The 18,351-nt window shown below is 44.4% G+C and overlaps 2 protein-coding genes across 3 annotated transcripts; both read right to left on the reverse strand.

The window, feature by feature from the left end:
- Window positions 1-310: 310 nt before the first annotated feature.
- LOC102408488 (LETM1 domain-containing protein LETM2, mitochondrial) lies at window positions 311-14,768 on the reverse strand. The gene is made up of 7 exons (XM_044932149.2): window positions 14,636-14,768; window positions 11,629-11,766; window positions 11,022-11,222; window positions 9,710-9,829; window positions 5,999-6,112; window positions 3,428-3,520; window positions 311-552 (listed from the first exon to the last, which is right to left on the reverse strand). Exons 1-7 carry the CDS (start codon window positions 14,735-14,737, stop codon window positions 355-357), a joined length of 966 nt encoding a protein of 321 aa, XP_044788084.2. The 5' UTR covers window positions 14,738-14,768; the 3' UTR covers window positions 311-354.
- LOC123327500 (LETM1 domain-containing protein LETM2, mitochondrial-like) lies at window positions 14,635-18,051 on the reverse strand. Of its 2 annotated transcripts, XR_006546478.1 has the most exons (4): window positions 17,914-18,051; window positions 16,987-17,067; window positions 15,240-15,803; window positions 14,635-14,779 (listed from the first exon to the last, which is right to left on the reverse strand). XR_006546478.1 is itself a non-coding variant. In XM_025278565.2 (3 exons), exons 2-3 carry the CDS (start codon window positions 17,031-17,033, stop codon window positions 15,329-15,331), a joined length of 522 nt encoding a protein of 173 aa, XP_025134350.2. In that variant the 5' UTR covers window positions 17,034-17,067; window positions 17,914-18,051; the 3' UTR covers window positions 14,986-15,328. The 2 variants fall into 2 exon arrangements, 1 of the variants encoding a protein (XP_025134350.2); XM_025278565.2 differs by lacking the exon at window positions 14,635-14,779 and having other exon boundaries at window positions 14,986-15,803.
- Window positions 18,052-18,351: the final 300 nt, after the last annotated feature.

An 18,351-nucleotide genomic window follows, 5' to 3' on the forward strand; every position in this document is an offset into this window, starting at 1 on the left:
GCAAGGAGACAGGCTTCCACTCAGCTGTTGGGAGGCAGGTGGGCAGGGACCCGAGCATTGGGGCAAGTTCTCTCTTAAGTTGGCACTCAACAGTATTTAGGGCCATTTACACTACACTGCCTCCCAGACGTCTGTCCTGGCACATGGAAATGATAACGTTTGCTGCTGCTGCTGCTAAGTCGCTTCAGTCGTGTCCAACTCTGTGTGACCCCAGAGACGGCAGCCCACCAGGCTCCCCCGTCCCTGGGATTCTCCAGGCAAGAACACTGGAGTGGGTTGCCATTGCCTTCTCCAATGTGTGAAAGTGAAGTCGCTCAGTCGTGTCCGACTCTTCTCGACCCCATGGACTGCAGCCTACCAGGCTCCTTGGCCCATGGGAGATTTTCCAGGCAAGAGCACTGGAGTGGGTTGCCATTGTCTTCTCCGATAACGTTTGCAGCCTGCACCAACTAGAGGTTTAAGTGTCTCTTGTTCTTCCCAGAGGTCGGGGGTCAGTAAGTGGGGTGTTTCAAGCTGACCATATCCATCTCTCCCCGACTGTTGTTCGGTGACCTATTGATAGCTTGAAGATCAGCCATTTGGGAGTATTTACATCACTGCTTTGCAATGCTACAAGTCAGGGCTCCCTCCCAACCACGCCCCAGAGTTGGCTATTAATTTTTTTTTTTGAAACCATGCCACACAGCATGTGGGATCTTAGATCCCAACCAGGGATCGAACCCAAGCTCCCTGGAGTGGAAGCACAGAGGTCTAACCACCAGACCAGGTGTTAATCATTTACCAGAACACCACTAGCTCAGTCTCAGCAGTAGGCTGCACCTATAACCATCATGGGACCCACCAGTGAAGTGAGCTCTCTGAGGCACTATCAGAAGAAGGGGAAGAGAGGTGTATTGAGGGTCTCAGATGCCTATTTATGAAGCAAACATGGGTGAAGTCCAGCTGAGGTCTGAGGTGGCCAAGGGCCCCTTTCCCACTCTGTTCACAGGGATAGCTAGAAAGAGTTGTAGACCAGCCCCACAGCACCCACGAGGCACCCAGCTGCAACAGGGTTGCATAAATGAATGAGCTAATCCCTTTCTCACATGCAAACCCTTGAAATATGAACTAATTAAAATAAACACTCATCATTTTAAAAGTGGGAAAATTTACTGTGAATCACCTTCCAAGGCCAATGGCATAGAGTTCCTCAGCAGGACAGGACATGGTGAGGCTTGTCCCATGGCGGAGGGGAAGTTTAGGGAAAGTTTTAAAGTGCATTTCCTTGCTGTCAAGTGCTGATAACATTCCTCTTTTAGATGACCCCAGACAGGTTGATTTGAGTTTTCCTTGGTTCCATGGATGCCCATCTAACTGCCTTCAATTCCACAGCAAGTACAGAAATCTAATTTCTGCAGCTGAAACACCTCTTCCTTTCTAAGTACTCCCCAAAGGAAGAAGGTTGGTGGTCAGCTGCATGGTGATCGATTTATTATTAAGGTTTTTCAGTGTGGACAACACTGAAGATAACCAACATAAATATCTGAACATAATACCTGTTCCTGGGTAGTATTGGGATTGTATCAGACTCTTAACAACCCCTGTGACTAACAGATAGTCTGTTTGTGAAAGACAAACAGACCAGAAAAACACACACACCCAGCACAAACAAATGGTTCTGTCTTAAGCCCTTAATTATGTTTCCTAGCAAGATGGAGGCTAATGGAAGCCATATGTGCCGGAGGAGTGGCGGCCTCCCAGATCCTTGCAGCCTCTGCGGGCCCGAGGGGGGCCGCCAAGTCTCTGATTGCCAGTCTATTGAACTCCCCATCTTCTTCCCTAAGAAGCTTTTTCTTCTTTAGATCTGGGAAGACCTAACCAGGGACTTACATCCATCCCGTCTCCAAAGGTACTTTGTTTCTAGGGCACTATTCCTACTGATGTGTGTGTATGTGTGTGTGCTCAGTCTGAAAAAGTTGTACAGGCAGTGAGAGTGTGAGAGTGCCTGTGCAATGCTCGTGATGACGGGCTTTGAAATTTCCCTAGTTCCTACCCAGCTTACCGAGCTAGAGAAGACAAGAGGTATCTTAAGGCATCAGGCTGATTCCATTGCACAAAAAAGTTTCCTCTCTTAAAAGGACGTGAAGTTGCTAAAAAACAATATGGCAGATGGGCCTTACACAAAGTCCAGTGGGATGATCTAATGCTACGGAGAACATGGACTTTGCAATTAAATAGTTTTCCAAATGATCCGAACTTGGTCTTGCCACTGATGTCATCTGAATGGTTACAAGGCCTCAAAAGACTGCCCTGAGGACTAAATGACTGATCTTCTATCTCAGGGACATTCTTTACAGATGCCACTGCTGAGGGCAGCAAGCCAGAGAGAGTAAGCTCCATCCTCCATGAGTCCTTATGCTCCATTCGAACTAGCCTTGCTGTTCTGGGTTGTCTTTTCTGATTTTGCCTGGAGTATTGGGGTACAAAAACACAAGGACTTTAGGGATTGGTCACAATGAGAAAGAAGACATGCAGACAAGGCCTTGGGTTAAACCATCTGGGTGCTCAGTGGCTCCCTCTTTGGTCCTGGAGAGCCAGCAGAGCCACTCCACAGGTCAACTCTCCTGTGACCCCTACTGTTCACTGCCTCCTGCTTTCTGCTCTCACCCCCAAACAGGAAGAGTGGATAGATAAGTAATTTCTCATTTACACGCACTTCTCCTAAGATTCTTAAATTGCTTTCCTGCTAGTATTTCCTGACATCTGAAGCCTGTGTGAAATACACAACATATGGGAACTATTTCCATCTGGCGCAACAGAAAATAAGAATCTGCCTATATTGTAATTAGCTTCTAGACTTAACATGTTTAGTTCTGAACCACGATTGCATTTGTTGATATATGTATTTGCTTTTAGATCACTGAATTTTTTTAAAATGTAGTGGTTATAAGGTGACTGAAGTTCAGCCTACACCTTCCTGTTTGGAGGACATGGAGAGAGGGTGTGGTGTTTTGCAACTATTATAATTCTAGATTCTCACTGCCCCTAAAAGCAACTTGAGGAAAAGTTTCCTTTTTAGAAATTTACATCTTCTTGAGCAGAAGTGATGGATTATTTAGGTAATGAAATAGACTCTGCTGGTGTTGTGGGTGATGGCGTAACTGACGGCAGCCGTATCCATTCTCCATGAACATCAGAGCTGAGAGCTGGGTTCTGGCCTAGGACACGAGCTGTTCTGGAGCTACAGGCACACTGTCATGACTACCAGACCCTGGAAACAACTACGGAATGTCTGCCACGGGACTCAACGGGCAGAATCTGGAACCTAAACGCATACAGCCAGATGCCGAACTCTCTTAGATCAAGCAGTACCCCCAAATAAGTCCTTATTAAAGGACACCAATGAAATTAACTTCTTGTTATTTTCATGTAATCAAAAGCCTCTCACCTTAGCTTCCTTCAGTTGAGGTGCTAAACCGGCCGTGTTCTCTTTAGATTCAGGGGGAGTGGGTGATCCCAGGGGAATATCTGTCTTTGGAGCCTAGGGAGAGAGATATTTTATATAAATTAAGCTGTCTGCTCCTCCTGAAACTCAGAAGCACTTCTACTTTAGTACTTTTCTGCACAATTTGCTTTCCTGAGTTCCTTTCTGGATGAAATAGGCAGTATATGTCCCTGAAATAGCAACTTAGTATTACCTTTTAACTTTTGAGCACTCTAGATACAAAAGTTTCAGTCTAATCAGATTCTGATACTTAAAATCCTTTGTTATTAACAAGCTACTTATTTGCCATTCTGATCCTGTCCTCACTCTCAAAAAAAAAACAAACGAACACAAAAGTTGCCATTTCTCACTTAGGCATCAGTTTCTGCCAGCACTGATATAACTTAAGTTAAAACTGACATCTTTGGTGTCATTTTTGGTGGCTAGTAATAAATGATTTATTCAAATGAAAGGTGTTACTTAATAGAAGCTCCTGCAATACCTGAAGAGGGAGGGAGGGAGGGAGGGAGGGAGTGGTATTTTAGAAGAGCTAGCTAACCTGTCTTCAACAATTACATTAATTATATTTGAAAAGTAAATCTCTGCTCTTTGGAAGTAATTTCTTCATGTACTTTGGAGGGAAGAGGGCTACATATATCCAAAACTATGGTATATTCAGTTTCATGTCTCAATTCTCTACTGAATCTAGCATGCTACTTGTTTTCATTTTGTACATATGAAGAATAGAAGTTTAAAAGCATGTATTAAAAACAACAACAATAACAATAAAATGCCTAGGAGCCTGTCCTTTTGTCCTTAATTCCCAGGTAGCTTTTCTTAATAGTACTTCTTTTTTACTATATATATATATTTTTTGGGGGGGGGGGGGGCTGTGAGGCATGTGGGATCTTCATTCCCTGACCAGAGATAGAACCCAGGCCCCTGCATTGAAGGCTGGAGCCTTAACCACTGGACCGCCAAGGAAGTCCAATTCCCAGGTATTTCTTAACCATTCCAGAAAGCAACATCTGGATCAAGAATTTATAACCCTCTAGATGGAGGACCCTGGTAGACTGCAGTCCATGGGATCACTAACCATCAGACATGACTGAGCGACTTCACTTTCCTGCATGGGAGAAGGAAATGGCCACCCACTCCAGTGTTCTTGCCTGGAGAATCCCAGGGACGGGGGAGCCTGGTGGGCTGCTGTCTCTGGGGTTGCACAGAGTCGGACACAACTGACGCAACTTAGCAGCAGCAGAATCATTCTGAAACTAAAATTTAGCTCTGAGACATTTCGCTACTCTAAGACTTCCTTGCTACTGAGAGCAGTCTAAGAATGACAAACAACTGGTCTGTCTCAAAGAAAGAGTAAGAACCCAGGAGCCTGGTAGAACACGCTCTATGCTCCAGACTTTATCTCCTAAGTCTCCCTAGAATGCTTCTGGACAAAGCCCAAATCCAGATCAGTTTCTGAAAATTTGGAAAAGGAAAGCAAGATGGTGTTTCCTGAAGTACATTTTTCATGTTGGACTTCATGTTTTCCTCAGCTTGCCTGAGGAGTCGATAGCATAACCAAGATTCCAAATGATTGGTCCTCATTCCAGAGTGCTTAGGTCCATCCACTCGGCCACAAGTGCAGCCTCTTCTCTCGTGGGCCCTCCTTTCTCACACATGCAGCTTCCGAGTCAGACGTGAAGCCACAAAGCAGGGAAGTGAGAGGCCCCTTCCGATGGGCCCAGAGCAAGATGCTCTGGTGATTGGGCCAGTCCTGGGCTCTTCAGAACGCCAGGAGAACAACAGCTAGTGAGTTAAGGCGATCACAAATGATTAAGGAAATGGGCTGAAAGGAGACAAAGGAATTGTTTATTTTCTAGATTGGCCATTCACCACTTAAAAAGTAATAGGAATCTGGGCAAATGAGACAGACAGGAAAGAACAGGAACCATTCAGTCTCAAAGGAGAAAGAATGGTGAGGAGGAGAAAAAAAAAACCTCTAAGAAGACTAGATACTTAGAAAGAATAAAGCCAGACTCCTAATAAGAAATCAAATAAGACTCCTAAACACAGCAAACAGCTGTAAAGCTAGAGGTGGTTTGAGTGATTTTCATTTTTTAAAGGAATTTTTAAAAGATCTTAAAGCCACTGGAGAAGGCAATGGCAACCCACTCCAGTACTCTCGCCTGGAAAATCCCATGGACAGAGGAGCCTGGTGGGCTGCAGTCCATGGGGTCGCTAAGAGTCAGACATGACTGAGCGACTTCACTTTTACTTTTCCTTTCATGCATTGGAGAAGGAAATGGCAACCCACTCCAGTGTTCTTGCCTGGAGAATCCCAGGGACGGGGGAGCCTGGTGGGCTGCCGTCTATGGGGTCGCACAGAGTCGGACACTACTGAAGCAACTTAGCAAAGCCACTAGGGCCAAATTCCAAAAGATAAGCCCAAAAAAGAGGCCTACTCTGACTATAAGAGGAAACAAGTTTGCAGAGCGACCCCAGTCGTGAGGTCTGGGTTCCCGCAGAGCCAGGACTCACCTCCCCACTGAGTGGTATCTCAATCGGCTTCGGCTTCACGTCTATTAGGTAGAAGGTCCGGGACAGGAGCAAAAGAGAAGGTGGGACATTCTCCTTCAGGTGGAGGTCCTGCCACTGGAGAACAGAAGAGGGATGAAACATGACAATCACAGACTGTTAGAGTTAGACGTGACGCCCCGCTCCCTGCATCTCCTCCTTTCTGGTTCTCACCGCCCCCCAGGCATACGCTGAGTACTAAGAGCAAGGACAGGGTCATGTCTCCTGGCTGCTGCATCCCTGCTTGTGCCCTACAGCCCCTCACAGTCAGAGCTGCTGCTGCTGCTGCTGTCACGTCAGTCGTGTCCAACTCTGTGCGACCCCAGAGACAGCAGCCCACCAGGCTCCCCCATCCCTGGGATTCTCCAGGCAAGAACACTGGAGTGGGTTGCCATTTCCTTCTCCAATGCATGAAAGTGAAAAGTGAAAGTGAAGTCGCTCAGTTGTGTCCGACTCTTAGCGACCCCATGGACTTCAGCCTACAAGGCTCCTCCATCCATGGGATTTTCCAGGCAAGAATACTGGAGTGGGGTGCCATTGCTTTCTCCTCACAGTCAGAGAGGGAGGTTCAATTAATCTCTCACACCAACTGTGGATCAAAGGAGGTAAGTATCTTCAGTATAAAGTAGATAAATGTAAAAGATTACATCAACCTCATTCATAACTAAAGAAATTAACATTAGAATGAGATGTAATTTTTCAAGCTCCAAATTGGCCAAATTTTGGATAGGAGTGTGTGTGTGTGTGTGTTAGTCAGTCATGTGAGTCTTTCTGACCCCATGGACTATCGCCCACCAGCTCTTCTGTCCATGGAGTTCTCCAGGCAAGAATACTGGAGTGGGTTGCCATTCTCTCCTCCAGGGGATCTTCCCCACCCAGGATCGAACCTGGGTCTCTTGCATTGGAGGCAGATTCTTTACCTACTGAACCACCAGGGAAGACCATAGATAGATAGATAGATGCACACAAGACAAAATTCAAAAGGTAAATTACCCTATTCTCTAGCTACCCTATTTCCCTCCCTGGAAGCAACCACTGGTACAGTGGTTTGTATCAGTTCCTGATACAATCTTACAGCAATATCCTATGCGTATACAAATATATATTTAGGGACTTGCCAGCACCAGTGTTTCTACTGCACTGGGCGTGGGTTCGATCCCTGGTCGGGGGAACTGGGATCCCACATCCCTGCCCCATGGCCCAAACAAAACAAAACCTTAGTGGTAGCCACAACACTTGAGCCAATAAAATATTAATAACAAAACCAAATATACATTTATATGTTTATCTTTACACTAAGGGTGACATATACACACTTTTGTCCCTTGCTTTCTTTCACTGAAGTATCTTGGAAATTGATTTGTACCAGTAGATGTAGAGCTGCCTTCTTTTTATTTCCTTATTTTTTGGCCACACCATCCAGTGTGCTGGATACAGAATCCTAGTTCCCCAACCAGGGATCAAACCCAGGCCCCCTTCAATGGAAGCACAGAGTCTTAACCACTGGACCACCAGGGAGGTCCCAGAGCTGCCTTCTTTTAAATGTCTGTAAAGGATTCCATTGATGGAAATGCCATAATTTATTTGATTTTTGTACTAATTAACTTTAGGCTGTTTTCAGTCCTTTGCTATCATAAATGGTGCTGCAGTGGATAATCTTCTAGGTATGTCATTTTGCACATGTGCAAGAATATAGGATAAATTCCTAGAACTGAAATTTCTAGGTCCAAGTAAATGCATTTTTAAATTTGGAAAGCTGTTGCCAAATCTCCATGCAGGATTTTACCAGCACTCCATGAGTGCCCTTCTGTCCTTACACCCGCCCCAACAGCATGTCACCCACCTCTGACCTTTCCCAAGGTAACAAGTGCATGTGGAATCTCATAGTTTTAACTTTTTTTTTTTTAAGACATTTTGTAACATTTGTAAGTTTATCATTTTTAGCTTTTCCTTTCTATGAAATGTCAGCCATATCCTACCACAGGATTTTGGGAACAGTAATCCATAGCAATCCATGAAGATTGTATGGTTGGCTTAGTTTTCTTGCTCCCTTGAAGGGGGATTGTAAAACAACACATCCCTCCAACAAAACAATTTGACAGGATGAAGTCACTAAATACCCTACATGCAGGAAATAAATGATGTTTAAGTACCCCCTAGAACATGCTCCCCTTCCAGTCAGAGCAGGTCCAACATGGAAGAGGAAATCACTACCTGATGTGGTTCAAAGCCACAACAGTGGTTCCTAGCCCTAAATAATTTGTGCACACTTTTTTTTTCAGCTGTGCCAGACCTTAGTTGCAGTATGCCAGACCGATAGTTGCATAACTGAGGCATGGCGGCTCTTATCTGCGGCATGCGTGATCTTTAGCTGAGGCAGGCAGGCTCTCTAGTTGCGGCATGTGGGCTCTCAGTTGCGGCATGTGGGATCTAATTCCCTGACCAGGGATTGAACCTGGGCCCCCTGCATTGGGAGTGTGGAGCCGTGACCACTGGACCACCAAGGAAGTCCTTCCACAGCACCTTTTACAGTAATGGGAATGAGGACTGTAATAAGAGTTATTATTTTGTTTTAAAGCAGTTAAAACAGTTTAAATGCTCCATTAAAACCCACTGTTTGGGAGAGAGTACGTTATCAGAGGGAAATCTGCTACAAAGCTAACACTTAACCCTGGTTTGGGGCATGAATTGGGAAAGCAGCCCCAAAAGGTGTAGGCCTTCAGGGGGATTCACCTGGATGACAGGCCCTGTGTCAGAGCTTCAGCTCGGGGCCCTCATGATACCCGGAGGAGGAGGCACATTGGAGGGTGGTCCCAAGACTTCTGTCCCTTGTGTACCTACGCCTTCTCCCAGTTACTCAATTAAACATTAAACTCCGTGCTGCCATGAAGGGATTCTGCAGATGTAATTCCAAGTCTAAAGTCAGTTGACCTTAAAATATGAAGATGACCCAGGTAGGTCTTGCCTAATCACATGAGGCCTTAAATACGGAGCTAGAGGTTGGGTGAGAAGTTCACTGTAGATGGAGAGGCCGGAGGGGCTGAGAATGGCCTGGGGCTGGGAGCCAGTGAGGAAACAGGGCCCGCACTCCCACAGCTGCGAGGAGTTGAATTCAGCCAACAAACTGCATGAGCTTGGACATGGAATCTCCCCCATGGCCTCCAGAAAGGAAAACAGCCTGTACTTCTGACCTGCAGGACCCAGAGCTGATCAGCAGGTGTTACTTTGAGTGGCTAAGTTTGTGGTGGTGTGTTAGCAGCTACAGACAACTATTCAACAGAGTACCGTGTTGCAGTCAAAGCCAGCTTCTTCAGCGGCCCACAGCTCTGCCAAAGAACGCCAATTAGGTAAGTTGGCAAGGCAGAAATTTAAAAACAAGGCCTGAAAATGGGGAGGGGGGCTTCCCAGATGGCTCTAGTGATAACGAACCCTGCCTGCCAATGAAGGAGACATAAGAGACATGGGTTCAATCCCTGGGTCAGAAAGGTCCCCTGGAGGAGCGCACGGCAACCCATTCCAGTATGCTTGCCTGGAGAATTCCATGGACACAGGAGCCTGGAGGGTTACAGTCCATAGGGTTGCAAAAAGTCAGACATGACTGAAGCAACTGAGCAGACACACAAACGGGACGGGAGAGAGTTCCAGGGAACAGGGCCCAGGAAAGCGACCACTTGCCTCTGTGAGCTGCTGTCTCAGCTGCCCCTCAGTGAGACCCAGTGACAGCATCCCTCTGGCCCTGCAGGCAGCTTGGAGCTCCGACACACTCAGAGCATTCACCCCTTCCTTGGCAATTACCTGGGGGAAAAGAAAAAAAAAAAAAAAAAAGAAGGAATGGCATCAGGTCCTTTGGTTCCAGTTTTGCCTAATCCTTCAATTCCTACAAGTCAGGGGAAAGGCAGAATCAGCTAGCTTTCCCACTCTGTCCCCTGCACTGACTGCCACAAAGGCCAGGTGCTCAATAAAGCCAGGTGACCTCAGGAGGTGCAGTGGTGGAGGTGAAGGGAATCCTGCCAACAGGTGTGAATAATACCAGAAATTTATAGAACTCCACCGCCTGACCCCGAGGTGTTTCTCCCTCTTGCATTGCCTTGCGCCTGGTTGTGACAGCCCCACCCCACTTCCCTTGAGTGGCGACTTTAAGACTCATTAGAAAAGCATTCCATTTGAAACGCTTTCAATGTACCATTTGTTGCACATCCCAGCAATATTCCTCCCCCACCCCCCAACCCCGCAAGAACAGCCCCAACTCCCTGGGCCTCAAAACTCCTTCAATAAATAACTTAACACAGTTTCTACTTGGTAAGACCCCAAACTATGGGACTTCTGGGACCAGTATTGTTTATTCCACAGTTTTGAAAGCAACCACTGAAATCTAAATGGGGCCAATGGGATCCTGCCTTCTCAGTTCTGGGAATCCTGCTCCCTCAGGCAGAATGCTTTTAAAGCGGCTAATTCAGATTCAAGAAACATTCTTTCCACTTTGTTAGGACACTAACCAGTAGTTACAGTCCAAATGGTGCCCTTACTCCTGAAGATGTTGGGGTCCTTCCTTCCCTCCTTGGTGGTCCTTGGCCACCCCTTCTTACCAGGGCGGCTCACCAAGATCCAAGGGAAGGAAGCACAGGGCAAGTGTGGGGGGCGGCAGGGGAGGGGTGGGTGTTGAGCACTGTCCTTGGCAGTGAGATCTGCTGTTCCCCGGGATCTACTAAGCTGCTGTTCCTTCCCCATGGGTCCTAACTGGTTTTGATTAGCCCCAGCTAAGACATCCAAGCTACTCACTGCTTACAAGACCTTCTCAAGAGCCCAACAGGCAACTTCGAAAGTGAGTCATCAAGGTTCAGGTTATCAGCGGTTGCTCAGACCACTCATTCTGCCAGAACCAGCCTCCAGGCAGACCTAACAGAAGGCACTGCACTTTGTCACAGAGCCACCCTAAGACAGTTCCCAAGGCCAGGCTAATTCCCTCCAGCTGTAGTTCAGCTCTTACCTCATCATCTGCTTTTATAGACTTCAGCCTCATCAGTAGCTGGAAGCGAAGCAGATTGTTGGTTCCAAAGGACTGCAGTTCCAGCAGTTTGCAAAGGGCCACCAGCTGAGGTCGGTCGAGGTGCTCCAGGGTCAATTGATCCTCAAAGAGTTTGGAAAATTGAACTATCTCCTTGGTGCTGGGCTTGTGGCCTGTCTGGACCTAGGCAGTGGAACACAGGGACTAATAAAAACCTGCTTCCTGCTTAAAGAATCTTCCCTGTAGACCACGTGAAAGATGCCAACGCATTTATGGATTCTATCTTATGTCTGGAAGTAGGCCCTGAGTTACAAAGAGGAGTTAAAAAAAAAATCTGTCAGAAGTCAGCCTAAATCAACTGAACATCAGGAGAAGTTCAAAAGTTTGAGTTTCATTGTACTGTTTTTCTAAGTAGTTATTAACATCTTCAAAGCATTGATGGCTTTAAGATAGGTTTTCTGCAAACTCCCATAAATTTTTGAAATACTGTATCTCTGTAACTGAGATATTTGCAAATTCAGAGATGAGGAACAATCTGGAAGCTCTGTGATGACATGGAGTTGTCTGGTTTTATATAAAAGACTGACACCTGTTTGACGTAGGAGGAGAACTGGGTTGAGGCGTCCCCCAGCTGGGCCCTGTTCCTCTTTGCCATTTCTGTAATCGTTTCTTGAAGGAATTTCGCTAGTTCCAACTTGGCAGCCATTTTCTTTCTCTGTTTTTCTTCCTTCATGATGGAAGAGGAAAAGGTTAGAATTAATCCTTCATGATTACAACTTGATAAAGATGAGAGAGACATAACTGTGGCGTTGTTGCTTGTCATCTCTACTTCATGAATGAATATTCTTGTTAAACCTAATTGAAGGAGTTTTGTGAAAACCAGAGAAAATTAAAAAGTAGCCTCAATTTGCAACTTTTCTCCTTAATCTTACCTTTCTCACTAATGCAATCATCATAAATATTGGATGGGTTCAAAATAGTTCCCTCAGTGGAAGTCTTTGTCACTCTTTAGAATAAAATATACACTATCTCTTAACCTGGTGCAAACCATCTAGGTCATTGGTCAAGCTGACCCCTGGTCTGAGTGACCCCAGATTTTCCTTGGCCACAAACCAAACTAGGAAATTAAGCGAATGAAGCTTACAAATTAAGAAGAAAACAAACACAATTAATTACAAGATAATGAAGTGCTATAACAGATATAAACAAAGCACTACGTAGAAGGGAATTAAATGCATACTCTTAAGACATATGTTAACCACTAATTCTAAATTCTAGTTCACTATCAGATGTAATGTGGTAGTATTTTCAAAATAACCATGATCAGGGTACATACAGAGGAACAGGAATAAATGTGTTTTATATACATACATCAGATCAGATCAGATCAGTCGCTCAGTCATGTCCAACTCTTTGCAACCCCATGAATCGCAGCACGCCAGGCCTTCCTGTCCATCACCAACTCCCGGAGTTCACTGAGACTCACGTCCATCGAGTCAGTGATGCCATCCAGCCATCTCATCCTCTGTCGTCCCCTTCTCCTCCTGCCCCCAATCCCTCCCAGCATCAGAGTCTTTTCCAATGAGTCAACTCTTCGCATGAGGTGGCCAAAGTACTGGAGTTTCAGCTTTAGCATCATTCCTTCCAACAAAATCCTCCCCCCATTAAGTTGCCCAAGAGATTCTAATGACAAGCAAATAATAGCAATCATTGTTTTTGTTTTTGTTTTTTAGAAATACCTTAGAAGAATCAGCCCCCTAGAATCACACAATGGCAATACCATAATTAAAACTCACGCAACCATCGATTTCATTCATCTATTTATTGAACATTCACCGTGTGCTAGGTGCTAGGGTAAAATGGGCAACAACAGGTAAGAATTCCTGCCCTCAGGAAACTTCTAGTCTAATGGGAGAGACAAACATTGTCAATAATAAACCAGTAATTCCACTGCTGCTGCTGCTAAGTTGCTTCAGTTGTGCCCAACTCTGTGCAACCCCATAAATGGAGGCCCACTAGGTCCCTCCATCCATGGGATTCCCCAGGCAATAATACTGGAGTGGGTTGCCATTTCCTTCTCCAGGTAGTTCCACAAATTAATGTAAAAGTATATCAGGCAATGAAAGAGAAGTGCATGGCGCTGGGACCTTGTGTAAGCAGAAAGCTAGGTACTCATCTTCACTCTCTTGCTCTCTCCCTCTGTTCATGGAACAAAGCAAAGGAGAAAGTATTTTCTAATACTGTGGCCGTGATATGTATGTGCATATGTTCAGGAAACAAGCAATGTTGAGGAAAGAGGAATACTTAGACAAATCACTACCTCATCCCCCACCTCTTTCTGCATTCACTAACAAGTTCCTTGGGGACTTCCCTGGCAGGTCAGTGGTTAAGACACTGCACTTCCACTGCAGAGGGTAAAAGTTCAATCCCTGGTCAGGGAACTAAGATCTATCATGTGACATGGTGCAGCCAAAAATAAAACAAAACAAAAAAACCCCACCACATACACATTCCTTGGAATCCCATGGTATTAATCCTAGACCCTGACTATTTTAGATTTAAGCAAACTAATTTCAAACCACTGCCAGGCAGTTAAATATTGCAATTTGATTCTACCCTTTAAATCTGTCTCAAACCTATCTTCAAAGTTTTACTCCTGATGAAACTTTTATAATTCAGGTTTTGTCCTCCCTCTGTCTCTCATGCTACTGTAATAACATTCCAGCTGATTCTCATTTGGCTCCGTCCTCTTTAATCCTTCCTGCCAGCAAATTGTTTTCCTAAAATATAGCTCTAATCATAATTGATTAGATGATTTAGATTGATCTAAAACATAGATCACTTTTTTTTTTTTCCTCATCCTCTGCTTTGCATTCACCTTCTATCAATCAACATAGTCAAAGTCTAAATTCCTGAGGGTGGCGGATACTTTCCAACCTGACTCCAGCACAGTATGTGAGTCTCATCTTCTCCCATGGATCCCCTGGTGCTCCCTGCTCCAACTACAGAGGACCAGTTGGTGGTCTCTGATTACGTCATACGCTTTTATACTGTTAAAGCATCTTAAACGCTAGTCCTTCTATTCAGAATGACTTTCAAACAGTGTGGTAAAATTCTACTATTCTGTCACTTCAGGTCCATGGTCACTGAGGCAGGGAAACATGTCTCAGTCTGATTTAAAAGTTGCCTTCTTTGTTCTCTCATGGGGCAGGGTCCATGCTTTCATCTGTCTGTCTGGCAGAGTGGCCGAGATGGAGAGAATGAAGGCACTGCCTTGGTTGGCCAGCCCTTCACCTTCATAGTGGCCATCAAAGGAGGAGGAGGACACCCTCCGCTCGGGAGCTACTCATAAGCACGCAAGGGTCTGTTTGAGTAAATCATGCCTGCTGGTCATCTAGTCACAGTTAATTTTTGTGTGGCCAAAAAATAAATTGAAAAAATAATTTTAAAAAATTTATAGGGGAAATAGGAGCAGGGGTCAGGAGGTAGCTGGACATCCTCTCTACTTTCTGCTCAATTTTTCTGTAAACCTAAAAACTGCTCTTAAAAAGATAAAACTCTATTAATTCTTTTAAAATCTTTCAAAATCCTCATACCTTTTTGGATTCACTTTCAAAAGTTGATGGCAACATCTCTGGGAAAAGTTTCAGAAACACTGGCAGTAAGAATTCCATGAAGGGGACGATGATGAACACCATGAATGGAACCAGGCGGAAGAAATCAGCACAGGTTCTCAGCAGCTAAAGAATTAAAGGCATATGCAAATATCCATTATTTCTGGCCATGCCAAAAACAAAAGTCTGCCTCAATTCTGAAAGCATAAAAACCCAAGGCAGCTATTTATAAAATGGAAAGGCCGGATTTTCCTCTGTACCTTAGCTCAGAAGTAATGTTTATGGGATATCTTCAAGGAAATCTATGACAATCAAAACATATTATTGGCATCTGAGCTTTCATCTAAGTCAGTACTTTAATAACATGGTATCTCTTACAATTGGTTTTTCAAATGCATATACTTAATACATTAACAGCAGTTTCTACTCCAGATGCACAGATCAAACTTGAAGCCTCTCAACCCCTTGGAGAAATTAGAAAACACAATTATAACCATTCCATGGGCAACTATACACATATTTTAAGAGCCCATCTACAGGTATACAGCAAGTCGGTTGCAGATAAGTCAGAAACTCTGGTTCTCACCGTGAATTACTATTCCTACTCTGGGATTTTTTCAGAGGAATTTAAAAGTTGGTTCATCAACAGTTCGTTTCAATTTTACATTTTCTTTCTCAAATATGACTCTTGCCTACCCTTCTTCTCTCTCGTCTGGTCAGCACCTGTCCATGCAACAGCCTCCAAACCATCCTGGCAGCAACTTTGGTGTCAATCCAAAGCAAATAGAATCCATTGTAATAATATTTCAGTTCATCCATAATTATTTGTCTATAAGATCGCTTTCCTTCCTTAATCTTCATGCCCACTTCTTTCGTGGGCTGAGGGCTTGGCACCTGAGGCTTCTTTGCTGTTTGCTCCTGCTGATGTTTATTGGGGACCTCCTGCAACCAGCAAGTCGAAGTGTGCAGCTCTTGGAAGATTCTGGCTCGTAAATGAAGTACTTTATTGCCTGACTGACTTGGATGGGAGTACTTTTTGCTTCCATAGTTCTTCATATAGGTTTTGTTTAAATGGGAATCTGGCAAGTGAAGAAATGCAAATGATGGGGAATAAGAAGAGCTGGTAGGCAGGACAAAATGGCTAGGGAATCTGGAATAAAGACCAACAGCCTCTAAGTCAAGCACATACTATTACAGAATGAAAGAGTAAAGAAATAAATATTTTATCTGGTAAAAATAAAACAATCATTTTTAATCCTGCATTTTTCGAAGCTGATCATGTTCCTGAATGAATAACATACAACTTTTTAGTCCAAACAAATAACACTATGTTTTGTGGGTGAATGATACACTCTGTGAGATATATCCTAAGGATAACTGTTGTGTTACAAGCTAGAAACTCTGTGACTATTAATTTAAAAAGCAAACACTTTTCCATTGGGGCTATGTGTGACAGTTTGTCTCTATTGTCATTAAGCAGGTGGAACACTTGTGTTTTCAGCTACTCTACTGATGATAGAAATATTGTTTGAATGAAACACTTCGTGGTCCCTGTGGGGATTAACCAATCACATAATACTACTTTGTCTATGCAGTGCCCAGGGATTCCTTCAAATAAGAAGGACTTACAGCTGAAATGTTATTCATCTAAGACTCCTAACGAATATTGGGAATAAGAATTAGAATTAGGCTCCCCAGCCAGGGATCTCTACATTCCAGTTTTGCAACAACTCACAATCTTCAGCTAAACTGACACATCAGATTGTTTGAAAATAAAAATAAGACCCAGTTAGGTAAAAGAAAGTTTCTGGCAAAGAGATTTCTTTTCGCAAAGAGATGGCTTTTTCCATTCCTTCAGACTATTTTTGCCAAGATAAAGCATTTTTTGAATGGCCAAAAGGGAAAATGTACAATGTATTTGGCACACAGTAAGTTCTCAGTGAATATTCTTTGGAATAAGTAAGTGATAACAGACTGTACTGGGGCAGGTATAAGCCCTAGGATTGGCTTGCTTGCCAGCCATTTTACTCCTTTTTACATCTAAGGGCTGCATGTAACATTCATCAGTTACGGTGGTGTCACTCTAAAGCCATTACATTTTCTATCTTACCTGTTTCACACTTTTACAAATTATTCAGCCTGAGTTCTAAAGCATATAGAAAATCTAGGATAAGTTTAAACACATTAAAATGCCTGCTTCCTAAAAGCCAACACAATTAAAACCAAGAAAGCTTTAATTGTGTACTGAGTCTATCCTTTTACATGTATCTTTTCCATCTAGAAAAATAAGGTTCATATAAATAGTGGAGGGAGGAGGGAATCCCAAGGCTTACCTTGTCCAGGCAATAGCTAAGACTGTTTTATAATTGTAGAAGGCCATATTTATATTTCTTTCAACGAGTCAACATAGGGACCTGGGCAGAAGGAGTAAGTAAACAATTCAGTACCTTAAAAACATACCAGTTATTCAGATACCAGGATTTAAGTGTTATAAACTACTTCAAGGGTAGAAAATTTGCATATTCTATTCAAAGTGTAAAATCTCCCTCAAGTTCATTTCCAATTTCATTCTTCATTTCCACCAATCAGGAGTAATATTTTCTTAGCCCTGCATTTGAGAATGGTACTTTTAGATCCCCACACATAGAAATGATCTCTAATACAATGATGTTCATATGATGATATGGTCTTCAAAGATATTTTGATTTCTGGTAAATAGTACTTAGTAATTTACTTGAATGGTTGCCAAGTGTCTAAGAAACTGATCGAGACATACTTATTTGTAGCCTAAAATTACAAGTAGACAGTAAATTTTCTTCTGCATTTGTTTTCAATTATCTTTACTCCTTACTTGGCCAAGCTGCTGCCAAACCTTTAAAGACTGAAAATACTCATCAGTGAAAATATGAAAGATACCTACTAATAATTCAAAAGTGGAGGAAGCCTGGTTTCCTATGCTAACGATTCTCCAAAGAGCCCAAGTGAAAGTCGCTCAGTCGTGTCTCTTTGTCGTGTCTCTATACAGTCAATGGAATTCTCCAGGCCAGACTACTGGAATGGGTAGCCTTTCCCTTCTCCAGGGGATATTCCCAACCCGGGGAACGAACCCAGGTCTCCCGCCTTGCAGGGGGATTCCTTACCAGCTGAGCCACAAGGGAAACCCAAACTCAGCTTTAAACCTTTAAATAAGCTTTGCCAAAAATTTTGACCATCCTACCAGCGCTTTTCAGCCAAAGGCAGCAAGGGAATTAGTTTCTCACACTGTCAACTGTTTTCCTGCAGCTGGGAAAGGAGTTCCAGTCCCTCCTGGTCGGAAACCTCAACCATAGAGCTGACGTCTTGAACAAGAATTCAAATGATTCTCCAGAACATCTGAACCCAGAAAGGGCATGTCGTCTCCTGTTGGAGGGGGACAGTTACTCTGCTCTGAGCAACCACTTCCCAGGAGGGCGGGGCCGAGGCCGAAGCGGAGCGGGACCGAGGCGGGGAGGGTCAGGATCGGGGCCGAGGCGGGGCGGGGCCGAGGCGCGGGGCGGGGGGGCGGGGGGGGGGGGGCGGGGGGCGGAGTCGGGCCGGGGGGGGGCGGGGCCGTCGGCGAGCCCCGCCTGCGCTTCCGCACAGCGCCTCCAGCTCACCCCGGCCCCAGGTTCCCTGGGTTACCTTTGCTTCTGATTCTCGGCGACACTGGGGCAAAAGGC

This window comes from Bubalus bubalis, chromosome 1 (assembly GCF_019923935.1).
Source record: "Bubalus bubalis isolate 160015118507 breed Murrah chromosome 1, NDDB_SH_1, whole genome shotgun sequence".
NCBI classification, from domain to species: domain Eukaryota; kingdom Metazoa; phylum Chordata; class Mammalia; order Artiodactyla; family Bovidae; genus Bubalus; species Bubalus bubalis.